Below are 22,678 nucleotides of genomic sequence, written 5' to 3'. Positions count from 1 at the left end.
AGCAGGGGGTTTTGTGTTTCATACTCTCTATCTTCCAAATCCAGATGTAAAAGGTAGTCCAGAGGGTGTAACCCTAAATTCCTCTGGCCTACTGCGGATGTAAAGCAGCACTATTCAATGCCTGCTGCTTGGCTCGGACAACGTCAGGGAAGCCCCCTCTGCTCTCACCCCCTTTGATAACGGTCAAAGACTGGGCAGTCTGCCGGAAGACAATTGCTGGAGAAAGGAAATGAGAAAGCCCGGAGCAGACAGTGGAAGTCTAGGAGTGACAGGGGAGAGGAGAAAGACTGACTTAGGCTTTAAAAAAACTTCCAGTGATTGAAATAGAAAGAAAAAAAAGGGGCCACAGACAAGGGGCTGGATTTCTGCATTTCTCTGATGCTGGGCCAGAGGAGCACATCGGTGTGTTTACATGCATGACAAAGTAGGATGTGGAAATGTTTCAATTCCTACATTTGCATACAGTAACCTTCACATTGAGTGGGTGTGTATGTGCATACTGGCATGCTTTTGTGTGTCCATTTGTGGCATGTTGTGTCTGTGAGTGTGTTAGGGTATGTGATAAAGCCTGCGTGTGTTTCAGAGAGAGGGGAGAAACTCTGAAAAGCCTCGAGGGGGATTTCCCTTGAAAGAGAAAGCTTTTCTCCTCCCCCTCTCAGGCACTCTCTTGCTCCCTCCTTCCCTCTCTCTCTCCCGTCCCCTAAACACTCAGAGTGGCCAGAGAAGCGAAAGAAGTGAAGCAAGAGGATCAACAGGCAGCCTGGCAAGTTGTAGCTCTCTGTGCTACAAACTCAAGACTTGTGAAAAGTGTACAAAGAATGGGAATAACTTTGGTTACTTTTCGATCAAGACAACTCACTGTCATGTGGATATACTTCAGCAGACTTCTGTTGTTGATGCTCTAAACATGGCAAGTCTCTCAGCACGGAGCCAAGGGAGACTCTCTGGAGAGGATTATCAGGAACAAGAACTAAATAGACTTTCTGCCTTATAGAGAAGAAATCACCTGCAAAGATGGTAACGTTTTTGGTTTTACTGCTGGATCTTGACTTGTGTTGCTTTAAGAGTTAAGAGTTCTCCACTGACTTAGTAACAGAGATTTGGACAAGTGACTTCTCTCTGTGGCTTTGCAGGTCATGTGTGAATGAACCCTAAGAATACTCATATTGTAACTAATGCATTGTGTATGCTTTTAGCTGTCATTTTTTCAGTTTGTGTGTTACCATGCACATTACTAATGCACATTTCCTCTCTCAATGAAACCTAATCTGTGTGACATACAAAGGCAGCACAAAGCTAATGTAAGTGCACTCTTTAAATATTTGTGTTATCCTTAGCACAGTTTGTGGGACTGTTTCACATCACCAGCCCACGGCATCTCTAGCTTCTAAAGCATGTGCACACTGACAAAGACTGAGTGACAGAGAGAGGCACATTGTCTTTTGTTTTGCATCTTGAAGTCCTTTGATTTGGACCTAATAGATGCGGATGGCACACATACTTGAGTGAGTGGAGAGTGTTTGGGGAATACATTATTTGACTGCTTTGCATTGGCACATAATGGAATTCTCCAGCTCAGTGTTCAGCACTTTAAAAAGCTCAAACCGCAGGGCCGCTCTAATCCCAGGCACAACAAGAAACTAATAAATGACAAAGAGTGAGCCCTAAGATGGGAACATGTTGGATGATGGGTTTGTGGTAAGCATCTTTGAAGTTTTAATAACTGCTTGTTGCTGCTGCGAAATAGTCAAACAAATTAGCAGATAAAGAGTAATGTTATGATAAAGACCATAATGAGGCATAATAAGCTTCTCCTTACTTGTCTTAAGCTTTCCATTTATAACATTCTTCTTTATATGGAAACCAGTCAGACCCCTAACATCTGTCCAAGGGAGCCAAATAATTGATAGCTTTAAGGAGAGCAGGAAGGAAGGATGTTTAAAGGAGTGCAGACTTGGCTTCTCATTGTGGCCACCACTGTACTTTGTCCTTCCTTCACATGCACCGCAGCACTTGTTTGACCAGCTTTAACAACCCCAATTGTTTGTTTTACTTATTGCATGACCAATGTCGTCTTCCGTGACCACCCTCCAACTTCCAGTCATGAGCCAGCAGAGTCCAAATTATTAGATTACGAAAAACGTGCATCACCAGGAGTTTCAATCTTAGATAAACACTCAGCAATGACAAATACAAAGTCCCGGGCTACTGGTGTGAATTGTATTTGCCTTGGCAGGAGTTACTGTGTGACAAGGACAGCCAAGAGAGTCATTCATTCACCAGCAAGGTTAAACACCTTTTCTCCTTAAGGCCTCACAGAAGCATGGGTTTCATTCATTGTACATTGAACATGGTTAACATGGTAGAATTTGCAGTGTCCATGTCCGTTGCAGAATTCAAAGTATATTCAAAGTCAATGCAAATCATCCCACATGAGATTTGCTCCAGGGTTTTGGTTGTGCTCTCGTCTTGCCAAAACAGGTTTAGTTTAAGGTTTTCTCTGATTTGAAGGATATATCGTGAGAACAACTTACAATGGCAGATTTGCAACTCGCTTAGCAAAACATTTGATTACAGTATGTCTTTTGCTATGTCATAAAGTGGATTTGTGGCAACATTAGCATCTCAACCTAACAAATGTACTGTCAAATATTTACTCTGCTTTTAGCTCTGTTTAGCTTTTCACTGACTCCTTTGTAAAAATATCAGGCTTGAAGTTTATTTTGTTATAAAACAACATGCTAGCTGAGAAAACATTTTTTACTATCATGTTGCGGTCATAAAACCAAAAACAATGAGCCGAAAGATGCTAAAATGCTCAGGGAAACTGCAAAGTCAGATAATAATTATATGTGAGTTTGTGGTGAAAAACGACCAGCTTTCCCACACATAAAAAATATATATTTTTATTGTAGCAGCTTTAAGTCTCTTGATAACTGAGATACACTTTCACATGCCTGCTCCATATCATCAGTCAGATATGCTCATTCGTAACAGTTCGTTTTTCAACCACTCAGCCTAGAGTATGCATGCATACCTTAATCTATTATGTGATGTAAACAAGCTGTGTGAGAGCATCCAGGTTTTGACTTGCTGACAGTATACATTCAGGCCAAGCTTTAAGGGTCACAGCTGTGTCTCTCTCTCTCTCTCTGTAACATCCAGGGTAGAGACAGTATCAGTAGCTTCTTCTCCCTGCCTGTATTAAGTCATCACATTTTAACAATACTACAGTCTGTTCTCCCTTTGGCCAACAAATACTACTTCCTGCCCACTGCTTCATTTTCTGTGATTTCGCCAAATGTCTACAAAGCCAGACGGGGAGAATCGTAACAATGAACTGATGTGATTTATAGAGAAAATATGTCTAATTGCAGACATCTGCCTCGTGGAGCTGTTTGGGCCAAACCATTTCCAACTTTCTTCAATCAGGGAGTCGAGTTTCTGAGGGTTGTCATGGAGCTGTGAAACATATTTTCAGTGTGTTTATTATCTCTGTAGCACAAAAGCGGGTCAAACTCAATAGATGCTGTGTGGTGTATTTTGATAACAGAGCCATTGCCAAGTGTTTGGGGAAAACTATTTGCTGCTATAGTATAGGCTGTCAGCCTGCATTGTCTGTAGAAAGAGTCACTGTAGCTTTGTGATTTCATACCCAGACTATGTTTGAACTGCTGTTGTTTATCCTCTCGGGGCTTTTTTAAAGAAGATAACACCTGTATTATAGCTGGTTCAGTGATCATGATGCGCCAGTCTCGAGTCATAGGAATCAGGTTTTGTTGCTTCATTCAAAACCAGCCTAACAACTTTAATCGGCAAATCTGAGGGGACATTCTGTGAGATGAGACAACATTTACTGAAGGATAAGACATTCAGTTTGAATTCCATGTAGACTGCTGTGCTCTGTTTGGCTCTTGTTGGCGTTATGCACTTGTTTGCGGAGCTCAGGAATGAAGAGCAGCAGATGTCAGTGTTTAGTACACTTCTTGTAAACACATTCACATGCTGACTATAAAATCTCCCGTGTTAGGGCACAAGGCCCTCGATTAATTGTATTTCAGTCCTTTTTCAATGTCTTGGACATTTTAACATTGTGAGATGAACAATGGTAGTTAGGTGTGTTGCATTCTTTAAAAACAAACCATTTTTATGTTTCATATCTTGTAGTTTGCCAGAATGCAACCTTTGGGATATGAGCTAAAACCCAGGAGTTGTGTTGTCAGTAAAATGGGAGCGGTGCATTATGAGTCAGTCGTGAAGACATTCCAGAAAAAACTCAACAATATTGTCGTTTAGTTTCAGTTTTTAAATGGACATTGGGAATGATAAGTCTTTGGAGGAAGCCTTATAGTTGCACCCAGCTGCTCTTCCTATCCTATCGCCTCATCAGGCATTTGGCAACTTTTTTAACTACACAGCAGTCTGAGCCTAGGGTAAGATTTCAAAATATGCTGACCTGGCATGACTGAGAAGGAGTGTATCCAAAACAGTGGTAGACATTATTAAACAAAACAGTTTTTTAATTGTTACATTTCACAACGTGTAGTTGTCATGAAGGGCTGCTGTGAGTCAGTTCTTTATTACAAAAGAGATGACAGCCGTGATTAATGTCGGATCCAGATACACTAGGTTGATTGTCCTATAAGATAAAATATTACAAGCCAGTCGTCATTGCTCATTGATAAAAAATTCAGGGTGGATTAATGAGTCATTGTGAAATAAAATCTCATCTTGAATCTCATGCAGCATAAGAAGAAAGCCTGAATCGGAAACCTAAGTCACTATTAATGTGGCCTCTTCACTTTACAAACATAGCTAAAGTCCTCACAAATAAAAAAAAAAGTATAATAGGAACCGTGCCAGATTGAAGGTCCGATAGGAAGCACATACCATCTTTACTGCTGGCAGCGGTGACTAATAAAAACGATGTAGGGGTTTTGTTTTGGAGGTGCTTTTTTTTTTTACCGGTTAAAAGGATTTAAGATGGCTTAGCTGAATAGAGTGCCCCTCTGCTGAGTTTAACAAGAGTGGATCACACACAATGAAAGCACTGTCTCACTGCCAAATTGGAGATACCAAATGTTTGAGGAGGAAAAAGGGAGGATAGGAAATAACTGACAGATAATGATAACTTGTTATATGATATGACTTGCTCTTGTCATCTTTCTTCTTTTAGGATTTGTGTCAAACCAGTCTGTATAAACTGCACATTTTCACTTTCTTCTTACCATGGTAATATTTCTCAATATTACTTGAGGTTAGGTGTCATTTCCCATCATTCCTCTTTGTCACCGGCTGTTGTTGGCTGATGCTATGGCTGAGTTGGTGGTGTGTCATCTTAGACTCTTGGACATATCTTCATGTCCGTACTTGCAGAATTCACTCAGTCTTCAGGATTTACTGGCAGGTCTTGACACAACTGTCACTTCTTCTTATGTTTTGGGTTCAGCCCGGAGGTGCCGTGACAGTCCATTTCTTATGAGGATTTCAAAGAAATGTGTTGACCAGTAAAGACACAGACATCAACAAATCCTTACAGAATGTCGCATCAGGAACTTTGTCCATTTAGTTGAAGTTAATCTTCTTTAAAGTCACATTCTGGTCAGCTTACCTGCTCTAATCTTTTGAGCTTTGTGGCTGATGACACATATACACATTGTGCATTATTACACACCTTGACAGTTTGTTTATACTGTGGCTCAAATCTGGGTCCAGACTTTCTTTGGCCAAGGCCCAAGGCAATATGGAGGAAACCTGTAATTATCTGCTTAATAAGGCGAAAACTCCCAGGGGGCCTGAAGGGTGGACAAGACAAAGACAGATGCCTGTTGTCCATGCTAGCATGCCAATTCAGGTCAAACACAGATCTTTGTTGGGAGCTGAAGCTATTTCTAGGGTTAAATCACCGGCTGCACTGGATAATGAGGGGCAAAGAGGGAATTCCCTTGCGTTAAATGTATAGAGGGTGCGGCCAGCTGGACATCGATCAAGTCCCAACGTATCTGCAGCCCAAGATAAAGGTCCAGGATTTAAGCTCGATAGAATGCTTCTCTCTGGCTGATTGTGGGAGTGAAAATACCCTGGAAAAGAAGTAGCAACTCTGTCAACATGAGGAAACTTCAGCTAGAAACTGCACACTGACATGCAGTGACACATTGTGTTATTGTAGGATGTAGGGCAGTGATTGTGTCTGGGTGCTCACACAAGACTGAACAAATTGCTGCTAACCAGGAGTTTTTGTAATGGGACGAACGGTTAAACACACAAAAGGAATGCAGACAAAACAGCAAAAAGACTAAAAGTGTGATGAGACATTTCAATTGTACTGCACATTATAAAACGTCAGCTTATACAATAATATGGGAGTTAAAAGACAATCTGAGCATACATCTCAGAGCCTCACGTGTATTCCTTGCATTTATTGCTGTTTTAATCCCTAACATAACATTTTCAATGTGGTTGGCAATCTCTTCATCTCCATTAAATGCCCAAATCGCTCAATACAACTACTAGAGGGAACCAACACATATCTTGAATAAGGAAAGGTCATGTAAGTAAATAATGATCCGTACAACCCGCCAAATGAGAGAAATCTAAATCATAAGAAGTAAAGAAGATGAAGTTACTTAGTTTCCCCATTTGTGTATTTATTGTTCCAGATGCTGAATATTTGCATGTTTGCCAGTCAGGGTTTCACGTCCATAACACTATGTTTTACAGAGAGGTTGTTTATTTACTGTAGTTCTGGACATGTATTTTAGATCCAGTGGTGAATTTGGCAAGAACTTAGGGACATAATTTAGCTTTGTCTTAGAGGAATTCCTGCAGAACCTTTCACAGATCAGTTCAGACCTAGTTCGACAAATAAACAACCTTGTACATTGAACCTGTTTTGCATGTTGTCTGGCACTTTGTGCGATATAATGAGATGCAGAGGAGAGCCCAACGCCGGCAGCCCACTCTCCTTACTCTCAGTTCATTTGGCTGGCTAGCCTTTCTGAGCTTGGTCCAGCAGAGCAACGCTTTGTAAAATCTCAAGTGGTTCTCACTTATATGAGTATCACCAGCCAACCACCCACAGAGAGGAGCCCGTGTCGTGTTTTCAACCATCTTTGTTTTGAGAAGAAGTTAAGCCAAGCTAAGGAGTTTTGTCATTTTAGCTAGTGTTAACAAAAATAGGTCTACATCTCAAATGATTTTGAGGTAATGTTATGATAACAAGTCATATTTTTTCAAAGACTGAATTTCAATGACTGATTTAAAGTCAGGCTAAAGAAGAGAGATTGGAATATGTTGTGAATTCCAGAATGAAATCTAGAGTAAAAACAAAATGCCCCATCTCTTAACTGTGACTTAAGAAAAAGATATGTCTCTGGTTTAGTGTAAGCCTTAAAGCATACAGTACAACCCATAGTTCAATGGCTGCATTCAGACTAAGACAGCTGTGCTGCATTACCGTTCAACAGCCAACCTCGAAGGTATTCTGTTCTCATTGACTAATCTATTGTGACAGATGTGCACAATCACAAAAAGGAAGCATTTTTTTCTACTGAGCACATGCAATGTCTGGAAGAACTAAGAAAACTTTGCAAGAGTGGTCAAATATTGATATTGATTAAGATCCAACATCTTACATTAATTCTGTGGATGAATCTATCTAAATGTGTACAAAACTGCCTGTATTTCAAATGTAAACAATGTTTGAAAGGTGTAGCTAACAGAGGATGTAAACACTAAACTAAGTTGTATGAGTTGTGGAATTATTTGGTGACTCATGTAACTACTTTATGACCTTTGTTCCCAATGTTTCATGGCTGTCCAAGGTGCTCCCAAAAGCATCCGTAGCTAAGCAGTGAGCGCAGTAGTCCCCGTGCTAACCAGTGTGAGCTCTTTGAAGCTGCGGTCCTTCTGTTTATCCTGGGCTGGTCTCTGGTCTCGGTTAGGCCATCAAGCTAAATGAGGAGGGGGGCTAAAAACAGACTCCTTTGTGGAGCTGGGAGATTGACACAGCAGGGTACTGTGAAGTGATTGTATGAATAGCACGCCTGCTGTGGTTAGCTGCTAAGACCTGTCTTGATCCAGAGGAAGCGTCAAGTCCTTAAACTCAACATGAATATTATTCATTTAATTTCATAACAAGGTGTCATTCCTTGTACTGAACTACTACGTGCCATAGGTGCTATTAGAACACATATTCAAAAGTACTGTGCACCTATCCAACATCAGACAAGTACGTGAAAGGTATTTTAAACACGTATTTTGAACAGATTTCCTCCCAGGCTAAATTTAAAACAAAGAAGGCAAGTTTATATGTATAGCATCTTTCAAAACAGAAAGCCATTAAGACATTATTTAAAGAAACACAAGGCGTTATAGAAAAATACACTTTTATAGGATCTTAAAAGATATCAAATAAACAACGTTGTCGATCGTTTCCTTTTATTAAGTAAGCCCCTATCATCAATTGTGTTAAATAGTCTGGCTTTTGACTAAATGCCTTTGATATTAATGACATCAATCAGACTTAGTTGTACTTTAGATTTGTGCTGGTAGTAAATGTGGTTAAGCCTTAAAACCTGCTAAACCCAACTGTGTTTGTGAAGCATGCTGTTGTGGTTAGTATTCACCTCCAAGCATGCCTGCATAAGCAAAAATGTAATTACACGAAGCCTCACAGAGCCACGCCTCAGTAAAGTAATTGTTTGATTCACATGACAATTTACAATCAACCTACAGGTAACACTCTGAGTTTGTTTTACAGTATCTCCAGTATTACACAATCAAATCAAAAGTCCTGTATTTGCAATGCTTATTCAATTGCATTAAAAGCCTGGCTGTCATGCCATCAGGTGGTTGACCAAAAATGCTTTGAAGACGGCCTCTCTTCATCTGAAAATAGGTTGTGAGTTTAGCTGGATGTCACCCGTGGCACAGCTGGTGTTGGCAGCTTATCTACTAAGGACATTTCTACATGCAGTAAAGATGAGCACTAAGTGTTCCTATGACAGAGAATTGTGTCGTTTCACGCACTTGCTTTTTGATGGTAATTTTTAACAGGACTGGGCATTTATTTTCTCTGCTTTGCTTCTTCTTGTCACTTTGAATAAGATCAGACGCTGGCCCTGGTCTGCTACAAATATAGGAGTTTAAACGAAGCATATCCTGGCCAGACATGAAACAAGTTGCACATACTCATGCAGGACAGACTTAATCTTCTCCAGATACTCTTTTGATTAGGTTCAACCAAAATACCCCTCTTGATCTCCTAAAGATGACAGTATTAATTCACCTCAAAGCCTTTTGATAAGTGAATAGATTATTTTGTTTACATTTTTGGTGAATTTGATCTTTTGGTGGACGTTTCAGTTTGTAAAAGATGATAATGCATTTACTGATACATGTAGGCCCAGTTCATAATCCAAAAAGTGCACTCATGCACAAAGGTTTATCGCTTTTAAACCAAATAAAACCTCTTTGATGTATTCAAAACGAGCACAGCGAGGGGTGAAAGGCCAAGAAAAATATCTGTCCTGTCGTTTTGCATTTACAGGGTATTTGTACTCCCTTGACCATGTGGAGCTTCTTCAAAGAAATCAGTGTTAGAAAAGACATTTACTTTGAAAAGTGTAGTCCACACTACACACTCAGGTTGCTATATTTTCACACACATTTGACCAGAACTCGCACAATACATGTCATTGGATGGAAAAGGCCAATAAATTCAGATTATATGCCACATTATTTAATAACTGCAATGACAGGATTTCAGTTTGAGGGCAGCTATTTCAATGACACAAGATAGTCTGTAATATACGATTTATTACAATGAATGTTTTACAATTTATGAGCCTTGATTAAAAACTCATTACTCATTTGAAAAGAATGTGCACATCACACCACTCCTTAACTTCCCGTCCAAGCCTTCATTATGTGCACATCAGATGTTTTATTGCGTTAATTTGAAGTGAAGAGGGTTTTAATTTTCCTGCAATATCAGTTCTAGGGTTTGATATAGTTCCTGTGGCTTTGACTCATTAATACTTTAAATCAAAGTAGACATTAAATGCAAAAGTCACAAAAAGAATCAAATGGAATTGATTGCTTTCTCATCCAAGAACAGGTGGTTATTAAGTTTAACTGTATCATTTTTATTCGTAGCCTTTGATTTATTGATTTGTTGTTGCTGGTATTCTTCATGGGTTTAGCCAGAGTCTAACAGTCAATAATAATCATACACACAAACCTTATCTCACCGACCAGCACCTCTTCTTGACCTCCAGAACCCTGAATCTCTGGACTCGTCCATCCAGAGCGCCCTCTCGGCCCTCTTCCCTCCTTTCGAGGCCACAGCTCCCATCGTCCTCTGCCAGCTGTTTCGCACCATAGAGGAACGTTACTACGGTGATGCTTTACAGTGTCTGCTGGACTTCCTCATTCCCTCCAAACACCTGCTGGAGAGTGTTCAACAGGCAGCATGTGTGAGTATTCACCCATGTATTCCAGGCTTTTACAGAAAGGGTTGTGTGGATATTGTCTGAAATGTGTAAATTAAATTAGACTTTTATTATCGAGATCAAAGTGGGTGATTAAGATGTGTTTCTAGTGTCTTTGTCCTCTATTTTTACATACATGGAAATGACAGAAAAATGTAAAGACCTCCCAATATAATAAATTTCACATCACACTCCTCAATGCTTATAATATCACTACAAACTGAAGTTAATACCTACTGTTAGGATAAGTGTAGGCCTACAAAAATACTAAAGTAGACTTCATGGAACTACAGGATTCGGTTTTTTGGAATGCAATAGATCAACAAGTGTGCTTAATAAAGCTCCCACTAAGGGTGTTTTACATTCGCTTTGACTTACCCTTCCAAAGATTGTATATCCCTGCTGTCCATAGCGAATACACGTCCACATGTGCTTAGGAAATCTCAGCAAAAAGACGCTCTTAATAAGTGCAAAACTTCCCTGAAAAAGCATTGCGTTTTTAGTTGTATTCAGTATCAAAGTATTCCACTATGAATTGTATACAACCTTGGGTACAATGCACAAAGAACAGCTAATAACTAATTCGGCATACTTTAAATGCTGCCAAAAAGAAATGGAGTGGGCTGAAGCAGGTTGAAATTGTAGCCCATAGCGTCCTTACCGACATTACACTTCCTGTTTACAATTGCAAAGTCCCCATGGGAACTGTAGTTCCAAAAATCAAAGCATGATTAATCCTCATATGAGAAGACGAGGAATACAAAAAAGAGTGAGATACAATAACATAAACTTTTTTCATATAAATATTATGAATATCTCCCTTTTTTTTACTCGCTCTTGCATACCTGGAATACGCGTCTCTATCCATGTATAAACACATTTGGGTGTGTTACAGTGCAGATCCAGTTGCATACCATACATAACATTTATAAACAATGATACATTTCCAAGCTGCAGCTTATCTTGTGTTTACTTGGTAACAGATAACTCAGCTCTTTGTATGCTCTATGCATTAAAAGTCATCAAAATAATAAATATTTACAGTGTATTCTAACAATCTACTAAATATGACTAATATTTTAAAATAGGAGAAGACAAGAACTTACACATAAATGAAAATATGATAAAAATGTATTAGGTAGAGTAAATAAAACCAAAATGACACAGACAACTTATTATTTTATTTTTTCTAGGCTGGATACTCTGATGTGGTTTTTCGCTGTGAGGGCTGGCCTCTGTGTCTCCATGACAAAACCGTCATCCAGTTAGCACCTGTGAACCCTCTGCTGCTGCGTCCTGGAGACTTCTATCTGCAGGTGGAGCCTTTCGGGGAACAAGCTGCTCGCGTTGTCCTCAAAAGTCTTCTGGAGGAGGGCTGTCGAGAAGTGGAGGAGACCCCCGTTCCTGAGACTTCCTACCCCTGCATCTTCACTGAGGAATGGCTGCAGGAAATCAATGAAGGACGCCAAGGAACTCCTCTTTCCCGTTGCTTACTTTGCACGGATCAAGGAGTGATCAAGTTGCCCTGGGCTGAAATCGCCAACCCAGAGTTTTTAGACAAGCCTAAGATCTTGCCCACGTATCGAGAAACTCCTCCTGAGCCAAAACAGATCTCTGTTCCTTCCCATTTCAACTCCTCCACCCTCCCGATGGAAGCCATGTTTTGTCCTGCCAAAGACAGGGTGACAGCTTCTTTCAAAACGGTGGACAGCTCTTCCAAACTCGTCAAAATGGATCATGAAAGACGAACCCCAAAATCATGCTCCAGACCTTTAATCAAACCTGTGGGTTGGGTTTCTCCTAATACTTGGGACAGTCATAATTATCGAGAGATTGAAGGTGATTATGTGGATCTGGTGGATATTGCCAAAGGGAAGAGGTTTGTGGATAAACAGAGCCATCCACATCCACCCAATTCAGTATTGTTTAAACCTGTCAGACCACCACCACCTGTACCACTTAGGAATAATGTTCCCTGTGAAGGCACCCTTCAGTATGCAGAGGAGCCTTGTACACCGTGCAGCCAGGGAAGGCTTGAGCCTGAGTCAGCTGACCAAGACTTGAAGTGTAGGTACAGAGAATCTTACGTGGCAGCACTGAGAAACCCAGTCGCTTTTGAGAGAGGGAGTGTGGAGCTCCTGGCTGCCGTGGAGGAGGTCAGCCTTTGTGAAGAGACAGAGTTAGGATCCAAAGGAGCATTTGAAGCTCAAAGAGACAAACTTGGAAACTTTTGTAACCACTGTAATAAACCTGTGATGAGTAACAAGCGCTGCCAATACAGACACTGCTGTCCTGAACCAACACCAGAGACCTTTGCATCTCAACTCAAAGATCTTCCTACCAGTTCTGAATCGGAAGACCTCATGAAGGAATCCCCCAAGATCTTGAAATCAACACCTGGTTTGAGCCATAGTCACAAAATTCAGATGAAACTTATTTCCCAACAGACAGCACATAATGCTAGTGCGCACCCTGGGTCAGGCGGTGATGATAAAGCTCTTCAGAAAGTGGAGGTTGTGACACCATCAGGAAAACAAAAAGTTAAGGTTAGGTCTCTGTCCACGGTGTCAGAGACTTCCAAAGGGAGTCCACTTCTCTATAAAGTCAACAACAGGAGCCACAGTGATATCTGCCCTGACACAATCACAAGCATCATGCAGTGTAAGAAAGGTGAACTGTTGGATCAAGTGACTTTGAAGCTGGAAAGACTGAAGTCCTCTAAAAAAGGTAAGCAGACTAGACAAGTTAAGGCTAATAATCCAAACTACTTTCTTTTTCTCTCCACCCACACACATATGTTGTACATTGTTATTACTGCACACACAGCCATTTGTTATGATCTGTTGCTAAATGCTTGAAGGGCAACTGAACATTCACGCCAAACTGACTGATTGAAACTCGACCGTGACCTCGCGTGCTTGGAGGAATGCGCTTCACTGAGATCATGAAGGCTCTTTAGAGAGAAGGGTTCAAAGGTCAAAGATCAGACTTGAGTATGATCTTCTCCCACTGCTGTCTTGGTTCTTCAGCAGTACAGCTACATTCACACTATTCCCATAACAGAGGGAGTGAACGGAAATAGCATGCTGCACCCCCATGAAGGGGAGGGCCTGAACCCCTTGGGTAAAAAGAAAGAGCAGAGCATTCCTCTAATGCAGAGAGACAGCATAACGTGCAAGAAGGAGGTCTCTGTGTCCCCTGCACCCGCTGGCATGCACCTTTATGCCCTCAGAGGGGCATGTAGAGATCTTGACTTGAGACATGTTTGTCATGGACTGTTAAAGCAGCAAGGAGAGAACACAGGCACGTCTTTGTTGGCCCTAAAGGGAGGCCAATTAGGATGTCTGAAATCAAAGCCAGGCTTAGTCGCAAGGCCACTTTAGAGTTTTGTTACAGAAACCATGTCCAATGTTAAATGCTGTCTGCAGCTGTGCAGTTGTGAACATGTTGATTGATGACCATTAAGATTTCCGGATAAAGAATTGAATAACTACTGTTGCTATAAAAGGACAACGTTTCTGGGCAAAATAGGGAGTTGATAGTTTATAAGAAATGTTCGCGTTGTCTTTGAAGAACATCTTCTAGAGACAAAGTCTGATAAATTAAACAAAATTATGTTGTGAGAAAAAAATACACACACTGACTTTTTCTGGCAATGATCCAATTATATTTTGGTTTATTTGGTTTTCCATGCATTTCCTGTGGGAAGACAACTATGTTTGTGTTTACTGTAATGCAGACTGCCAATCAAGTAAGAGTGGAACTCCCTTCACTGCAGATGGACCAGACTCAAAACTCAATTTCTCAAAGATAGAAAGGCCATCTCCTCAACAAGTTCAACTTCCGTCTGCAAGTTCTGACGCTCCTCAGCCTCCAAAGACTGAGGACTCGTGTTTCAGACGCATCGGTGGTCTGCTTGGACTCGGCCTTATTTGTTTGCCAGGTACTTGATTTCTATCACCCAAATAATGTTCTCTGTATGATCGCAGCATTTGTCATTAAACAATGACTCAGGCTCTTTCATCAGTCTCAGTTATATGTCACTTACTTTTTTATTTGTCTTGTACACTCTCAGGCAGTAGGGACCGAACAGGAAGAGCAGTGTTGGAGGTCCATGTTGGCAACGTGGAGTGGACATCCCCTCTTTCAACAGCCCAGAATGTCTGTGAATTACTGCTCTACTTACACGCCATACCAAGGTACTGGAAATATATTAACTGGATATCTTTTCTAGCAAAGAAGACCAAATTGGAATATAGACCCACAAAGAGTAGCTGCTCAAATGTATGCTGTATGCAAGAATAGCTCTGACCACAAGAGGGCAGCAGATACCATTTAAAATCTCTCCAGTTCAGGTTTTGAATAAAGTGATACACGTTCTTACATCCAGCCTGAATAAGTCATCATGTATAGGTCATCCTGATGGCTTTACAACTAATAAAACAACATATTTTATTCAGAACCACAACTTTTAATAATTCTGCCTCCTTCAGAAGCTACTTTGAGATCAGCCGGCAGTAACTATGACCTGTTCTGACCCTAAGGAGTGTCACTTCTCCCCCTCTACTCTACTAGCACACTCTTTTTAAAGTGTTGTTTGTTTGCACTGGGCTAATGGAGTCTTTGAAGTTAATAAAACCATTCTACCAGATAGCTTGGCCTTCCTCTGTCCCCACTAAAGAGCCATACCATAACAGTCCCTGGCCAGGCTGGCTGCCAACTGTCTGGTATGCAGCGCCTTGCTAGAATTAGCAGCCATTTCTGAGGTAGGCTCTCACAACAGTAACCCAAGAAGGGGACATTAAGAGGGGAGTGTGAAGGCGTCAAAGTGTTTAAAAGAATGTGTGAAGAAAAGTGTGTTTATGGGGATGTCAGAGAGACATAAGAAGATAAATACCGATTTGAGAAGTGGAATTAATAAGCCTAAAAGCCTTTTTTTTATTAAATGAAGACCACTGTTATGAAGTCATAATGTTTGAATGTGTACTAACATGATTAAATGTTTTGCTAGGAAAGAAGTTCGAGAGCTAGGAATGACTTTGGTCATCAATGCCAGGAAGAAACCTCCTTCTCTTCATTTTTACAAAGCTCTGTTGATGGCCCAGGTAAAAAAAAAAACCCTGCATGCACTCGTCCAACTCAACAATACCTGCACTCACCCCAAAACACTCACACATCATCAGATGATGACAGACGTAAACTATCGTGTTCCTTGATTCACAGATAAGGAAGATGTTGAGTTTTGCTTTGTAGAACACTGAGTAAATACGTACATGGGGTTTGTTAGCACTGCAGTAAAGAAAATGCACTAGAGGGCGCAATCTCCATTTTTTCAGATATACTTTTACACCAGTGTAACACACTGTTGGACTATTGTACTTGGACATTTTCTTTTTCAATTCAGAGGGAAGGTCAATAAGAGTACACATTGTATTTTGTTATGACAAATCTTATATCTAAATTATCAGAGTAACCAGTTTACATTATGTTGAATTATAACACATGATAGTCTATGGTTTGTCTGTACCTGACTGACTTACTGATCTGCTGCAGGAGCAAGCTCTCCATGCTGTCCACAGTATCGTGATACTGGTGGATAAGGACACTTGTCCGCGACCTGAAAAACAGCCAGGGTTACAGGTCAGGAATTCAAACTTCTTCCTTGTTCTCCATTGTTCTCTTGATTTGACACTAGCGATAACTCTTACCTACATGCCTAACCTCGCCTTTTTGTTTTTGTTTCTATAAGATGGAAATTGTGACTTCAATGAAAGCCCTCAATAAGACAATTGAAGCTTCCCAGCTGACCTCTGACCTTGGAGGGACCTTTACGTACAGTCACACCGACTGGCTGCAGTTTCATCAGGTACTGCACATTCACTCACAAACCACAATCACGTTGATAAACTGTGGAGTTTCCTGTTATTTCAGAGGAGGATGTTGTTCGACCGCAGTTATCCCACTGACGGATGTGCACGCCCTCACTAAACATCCATCACCTCTATCATTCTTTAATGCAACATTTAACTTTGGTATTTGAGTGGAAGAAGGCTGCGGTCACAATAGGAAAGTACGAAGATCAAAATATGAATTTGATTATTCATTATAGTGTAAACTACTGACTTCCAAAATATTTTTTATTTTTGTCGAAACTGATCAGTACAACCCTCACTGGCTCTTCAAATATACACTATTTCAGCTGAATTGAATGTGAAAGGGCAAATTGTTTGCAAGTAAAATGTTGATGTTATTCATGCATGATTAAAGTATTCAAAACCAAACTACTTCTAGGTTTTTGTACATTAGGGCATTGGTTTTTTTTTTATCGTTAATTTTCATTTTCATCTGATCCTGGCATGTTAAGCACTTTGGAAAGCATCTTTGCATGAAATGTGCTATTTGAGTAAAATGAATATCATTTGTAAACTGCAGGTCAGATGGAAGAAGCTAAAGTTTCTTATCTACAACACTGTATATTGTATATTTGTTTCCTTTCTTTCATCTTTTGCGTTTTGTTTGTGAATTTCTGGATCATTTTACATTTTCAGGTCCCTAAAAACATTATAAGAAGGAAGGAAAACATTTAATTTAATCTAACAGAGTACCATTCACAAATATGTAACTAGTAGGTGAAGCTTCGGGGTCACAGTCCAATAGGTTGTGAATCAAGAGCACTAATGTTCCAGATGGAAAGTCCTGAGGAATGGCTTCATGTAGTAGCTACTCAGAGTGTTGTTAAGGAAGTCTAATTAACAGTAGCAGTCAGGTCTGAGACACTATTCTCCTGTGTCTCTGTTTGTCTGGCGTCTTTCCCTGCTAGCACACAGAAGGCAGTCTCCTGTTTTTAGATTATACGTGCACCTCACTGCGTCAGCTCTTGGCCTCTGGATGACACTGCCTGTGATGCTGTCAGCAGAACAGGGCAGATAACTCATCACCTCAGAGCTCTAACAATGTACAATTGTTTCCACTTCTACTAAGTTTTACATTTAATTCATTTCAGAGACTGGTTTCTTTCATGACTGACCTGCGAGGAGCCGACAGCTTGTTGCAGAAGGCCATAAAGAAAGTGGATGGCAGTAAGAACTTAGACACAGCGCAGGTAGGATATACAAGGTCACAGTGTGAAGTAATGTTATTAGTGCACCGCACATTTCCAAATAGCTCATGGGTGTTGACTTTGCTTTTGGTGTGGCTGCTACAGGAAGTGCAACAATGCATTCAGGAACAGAGGGCCTCAATGAAAGAGGTGCTGGAAGACACTCGAATGTTGACCCTGCAAAGAGAAGGGGGGGCCGTTCTAGCCAGAATGAGGAGGGAGGAGTTCAGGTTTCCCCAGTCTGAGGACTACAGGTATCAGATCATATTTACATTTATTTATTTTCAGATGTTTGTGCCAGGCAGAACACAGAGATAAATGGCCTTGCTGTTTTTATTTTATTTTATTTTAATATGCTTATTGGGATTTTACAAAATGATTAAATCACATTATAAATTCCACTTTGAACATTTTAAATTAATCCCTAACCCCCTGCAATCTTACAGAAAGTGAGATAAATTATAGACAACAATGTAAAGAAAGGTACACATACTAATATTAGGAACAACAACATACAGGTGATCCTAATAATAATAATCCACTGAACCAGCAGTTGTACTTTAACACTTAAGAAATAGTTCACTTTCAAATGTAGTGCTATAATGACTATTTACCAATTAAAGCATCAGCCACAGATTTTTTTTTTACAGATATATATTATTTATGCTAGGCTTTTTTGTAATAACAGCAGTATTCCTCTTTCATTTATACAGGCTATAAGCAAGTGAAGGGCTTGTTATTTCATTAACTTACAGTATGACTCACATAACATATGAGCAACAACTCAAATCATAACAACTATCCTTTTCTGAAGTGCTCCTACTGTATCTCATCAATTGTTGCTTTAGCCCATTAATACACTTGAAATAACAAATGATACTAAATAACCCAGTTGCGTGTGATTTGTCTCATAGTTTTTTATTGTTTCTTCACTGTCCTTGCAGAGATGCTCTGGAGTCTGTGACTAGTCTGTATAACCAGGTGGAGGAGAAGCTCCACACCCTGGTGATGAGATCGAATGAGTCACTGCAGCAGCTGGAGCTCCTCTTCAGGCTCAGAGAGACGGAGGCCAACATTAGCACGGTAATACAAGTTCTTTCACCAGGTTCACAACAATTCAAATCTACAATATGTGAGGAAACCTTTACTAATGAAGTGTTTCTATAAAGAGAGATTCAAGTTTGTCTCCTTTTGCTCTCATTAATTTAACTGTTTCTCCGTAATAACAAGCGTAAGGCTACACTCACAGTGCCAAGTTAACTGTAACATTGTGCAATCCTACATTACGTCTTGCAGGCTGGGATATGGTTCAATGCAGAAGGCGAGCAGAGGCTGAAGAACTCTTACACAACAAATGAGTCCCTGATGTGCACTGAAGAGGCCTTGCAGCACTTTGATGTGTTTCACGCGGAGTCTAAGGTATTACAGCAATATAACAACATTTTTAAAATTGCCTTTATTTGGCTGTCTGTTAGTTTTTACATACCAAAGGTTTTTCTTTCTTTTTTTTATTTCCAAAAATTGTAATTACTTCACTGTTAACATTAAGGGACCATAGAAGTAGCAACGGGAAATCAATCTTCCACTTGACATCTTATTATTTGTTACAGGAAAAACAACAGTACGCCTTGACCCTGGTGACGGAGGCAGAGGGACTAGTTGGGGCCAGTGAGTCCAGTCCTGCATCAGATGTTTTTCGGACTTTGCTCAGCACTTTCAAATCCAATGTGGATGATTTTATGGTGCGGGCAGAACAGAGGCACAAAGAACTGAACACACTGGTGCATGTGCACCGCTTCTGTGACCAGGTTTGTGTTTTATCATCTTTCATCCATTTGACATTTCAAATTAAATTGTCCTTTTTCTTCACTTGCCGTTTGCCAACATATGATTTTTGTTAACTTTAAAATTCCCTTTTTCTTTGTTTCATTCTAGGCGTCTGCTTTGGCCAAGGAATGTAGTCATTTTCTGGAGCAGGTAGAGCCAGGGTGTTACTCAGCGCAGACCCTGAGAACACTCCAAATGTATGTAGAGAGATTAGGTGGTGAATTCTCCACCCTGCATTTCCAGGCTGTGAAAGCTAAGGCCTGTGCTGTGGGATCAGGGCCCTCGGGGCTCATGAAAGTGTGGAATGCATCCTTGGTAGAGTGCCAAGAAGTTAGGCAGCGTCTTGAGGAGAGGCAAAAGAAGGAGAATGGCGTAGATAAGAACCAGATCCAGCAGACCACAGCTGCAAACCCTCAAGAGGTATATGGAGGAGTAGAGAAGGAGGAGAAAGGGAGTGAGTTGGGGGACGAATGCTCCCTGAGACAGCAGCCAACCTCTCAGAAAGAGGTCGTCAATATCTCAAAAAGTGAAGGAGATAGCACCACTGCTGCATGCCTCAACCACGATTCAAAACAGGACTTGAAAGATGATGAGGGAGGAGAATCCCAAGCACATAAATTACACGGAGAAGAAGTTAAAATCAAAAACAATTCTCCAGTTTTTCCACAAAACGGCCAATGTCCTCAAGAAACCAAACAAATGTTGAGAGCACATCACAGTGAGGAAGATCTGAGGAGAACAGACTCAATTAATGAGGGCGATGATCTCCCATTGCACCAACCTTTGGGTCGGTCCCTGAGCGAGGGCTCATGTGCGAGCTCTCATTTGACAAGCGTCTTTGGCCTTTCACCTTTAAATGTGAGACACAAACACTGTCAGCCACTGGAACCAAATCTGCAGACCGTCCAAAATCTGCCCATTTCCCATAACGAGAGTTTGCGGTCAGGAAACCTGAGCTGCGAGTCAAAAACAGACAGTAATGAAGAGGAGGGTGGAGGATGCTCGGCTTCTACACAGAGCCCTAAGGATTTAAAGACCCCAGAGACATTACTCACACCAACAGAAAACAATGGCAGCAATGTTTTGTAAGTAAACCCCCCTGCCTCAGCTGTAATTAAAATCTCAGTGAGATGCTGTATATGACATTACAGGAAATTACATAGGTTATATTCATGAATGGCCCAGTTGTTCTGTAGTTGCAACACTGTCATACCCGCACAAATACATCAAACTGATCCCAAGCTCACCTGGGTTAGATTATGAGCTTCACATTCACACTTTCCATTTCCTGTATGCGGAACAGGAAACTGCGGAGGATCATGGAGGAGCTGCTGTCCACAGAGAGGGAGTACGTCAAGGCCCTGGGTTATGTTCGAGATCACTACTTCCCCGAGCTGGAGAGGCCCGACGTCCCTCAGGACCTCCGAGGCCAGAGGGGGAGCATCTTCGGCAACTTAGAAAAACTCCACGACTTCCACCGGCATCACTTCCTGAAAGAGTTGGAGAGCTGCGTGGATGAGCCATTCAGAGTGGGACGCTGCTTCTTACGACATGTATGTGCAATATTAACGGTGCAAAGAAGTATTACAAATCAATTATAGCCTGCAAGTTCGGTAGGACCTGAGTTATTGTTGTTTTCATCACGAAACTATGTCAAGGCAGATGTGAGACGTTAATGTCGAGAAGTCGTCCATGGTTTCCTGTTTTGAGCCAAAACCATAATAATTAAGCATAATCGATTGCCAACAAAAGCCCTGCCAGATGTGTCCTGACTGTAGACCAATGCAATGCCTTTATTTCCAATTTAAAAACGGTTTATTTAACACATTTATTGGAATTGAGAAGTACAATCGACACACATGTGAACTGCTCTTATACACTGTTTAGTCTGCATTTCAGTTTGACGTGTGCATATTCTTTTGTTGCCGATGATGAAGATGACTAACGTTCTTTCTTTTTCATCTGTTTTTTAGAGAGACAGCTTTGCTTTGTATGCACTTTACAGCAAGAACAAACCACAGTCGGATTGTCTTCTCATTAATCATGGACAGGGTTTCTTCAAGGTGAGAAGCACTGCCATCCTCTTTTTGCTCTTCATTCCTATTCCCATTTCTCTTCTCAAAACCACATCCTCACTTTTCTTTAAGAAAACTGGAGATAATGATTTGTTTTCTCAAGATAAGAATCGACTAGCTGCTATGTGAGCTTGTACTTAGACCAAGCAGTTCTTTGAGTTACTTTTAATGTTGAGATTTATAATGCAAAAAAATATAAATCAACTAATATATTACAATGTTTTGTCATGGATTAGAATACACCCCAGTACATAGTCTTTTAACTAAAACAAAATACGTTATAAAGTATTCAGAAATTGCCCAGTTGGTATAATGATTTACTTTTTGATTCTTAAGAAAGATGTATACTTAAGGACTTTTACTTGACACTGAGAACTTCTACACCGTGGTATTGCTGCTTTTACTTATGAAAATAATCTGAATACTTATACCACTTCTGAGCCAAGCTGATAGCATTGCTAATAAATATAAGTGACCTTCTAAGAATGGGGGTGCGTCTCTTTACCCTATTTTAGTCATGATGGATGTCTGTCTCTCCACTTACCTTTAAAGTGTTCTCCACCTAGACTTTACCATTATTCTAATACCTTTAAAAGTACATTTCTAGCACTGCTGGACAATAATGAAGCGTTGTCTCCTCTCCTCGTACGGCAGCAGAAGCAGCTGAAGCTGGGGGATAAGATGGACCTGTGGTCGTACCTGCTGAAGCCCGTGCAGCGGATCAGTAAGTACAGCCTGTTGCTGCAGGACATGATGAGGGAGTGCGGTCCGGGACAAACCAGAGAGATGGCTGAGGTCAAGGCCGCCCTGGAGGTCGTCCACTTCCAACTTCGCCATGGCAACAACCTGCTGGCAATGGACGCCATCCACCACTGCGACGTAAGATAATAATAATAATAATAGTAACAATAATAATAGATTACATTTGTATAGCGCCTTTCAAGGGACCCAAGGCTGCTTTACATGGTGAACAAACAAACAAACAAACAAAAGGGGCAAATAATAAAGTACAAATTAAATAAATAGCAATGGGAGTGGAAGCAGGGGGACTGTGATGGGTTAGGGGTCAAAGGCCATGGTGAACAGGTGCGTTTTTAATGAAGATAGGCAGCTTGTTCCTTTAAAATGTTGTGTTATATAACCGAAATATTAAGAAAGACCATAAGAAGGGGAGGTCTTCATGT

At 40.7% G+C, this 22,678-nt stretch overlaps 1 protein-coding gene across 2 annotated transcripts in view; it reads left to right on the top strand.

The window, feature by feature from the left end:
* The first annotated feature begins 698 nt into the window (after nucleotides 1-698).
* Nucleotides 699-22,678, top strand: part of quo (quattro) — a 28,391-nt gene continuing 6,411 nt past the window's right edge. The window contains exons 1-17 of one of the 2 annotated variants that reach the window (XM_034135009.1): nucleotides 699-1,017; nucleotides 10,281-10,478; nucleotides 11,687-13,220; nucleotides 14,272-14,436; nucleotides 14,569-14,692; nucleotides 15,505-15,598; nucleotides 16,047-16,133; nucleotides 16,243-16,359; nucleotides 17,497-17,595; nucleotides 17,698-17,846; nucleotides 18,537-18,675; nucleotides 18,889-19,011; nucleotides 19,203-19,400; nucleotides 19,528-20,504; nucleotides 20,723-20,972; nucleotides 21,393-21,482; nucleotides 22,149-22,373. In XM_034135009.1, coding sequence (XP_033990900.1) covers nucleotides 1,015-1,017; nucleotides 10,281-10,478; nucleotides 11,687-13,220; nucleotides 14,272-14,436; nucleotides 14,569-14,692; nucleotides 15,505-15,598; nucleotides 16,047-16,133; nucleotides 16,243-16,359; nucleotides 17,497-17,595; nucleotides 17,698-17,846; nucleotides 18,537-18,675; nucleotides 18,889-19,011; nucleotides 19,203-19,400; nucleotides 19,528-20,504; nucleotides 20,723-20,972; nucleotides 21,393-21,482; nucleotides 22,149-22,373 — 4,572 coding nt within the window. In that variant the 5' untranslated portion in view covers nucleotides 699-1,014. Of the gene's footprint in view, nucleotides 1,018-10,280; nucleotides 10,479-11,686; nucleotides 13,221-14,232; nucleotides 14,437-14,568; nucleotides 14,693-15,504; nucleotides 15,599-16,046; nucleotides 16,134-16,242; nucleotides 16,360-17,496; nucleotides 17,596-17,697; nucleotides 17,847-18,536; nucleotides 18,676-18,888; nucleotides 19,012-19,202; nucleotides 19,401-19,527; nucleotides 20,505-20,722; nucleotides 20,973-21,392; nucleotides 21,483-22,148; nucleotides 22,374-22,678 lie in introns of both variants that reach the window. The other variant, XM_034135008.1, reaches the window with a different exon arrangement.

This window comes from Trematomus bernacchii, unplaced genomic scaffold (assembly GCF_902827165.1).
Source record: "Trematomus bernacchii unplaced genomic scaffold, fTreBer1.1, whole genome shotgun sequence".
Lineage (NCBI taxonomy): Eukaryota > Metazoa > Chordata > Actinopteri > Perciformes > Nototheniidae > Trematomus > Trematomus bernacchii.
The sequence above is the reverse complement of the archived record's forward strand: the minus strand, read 5'-3'. Positions and strand labels throughout refer to the sequence as shown.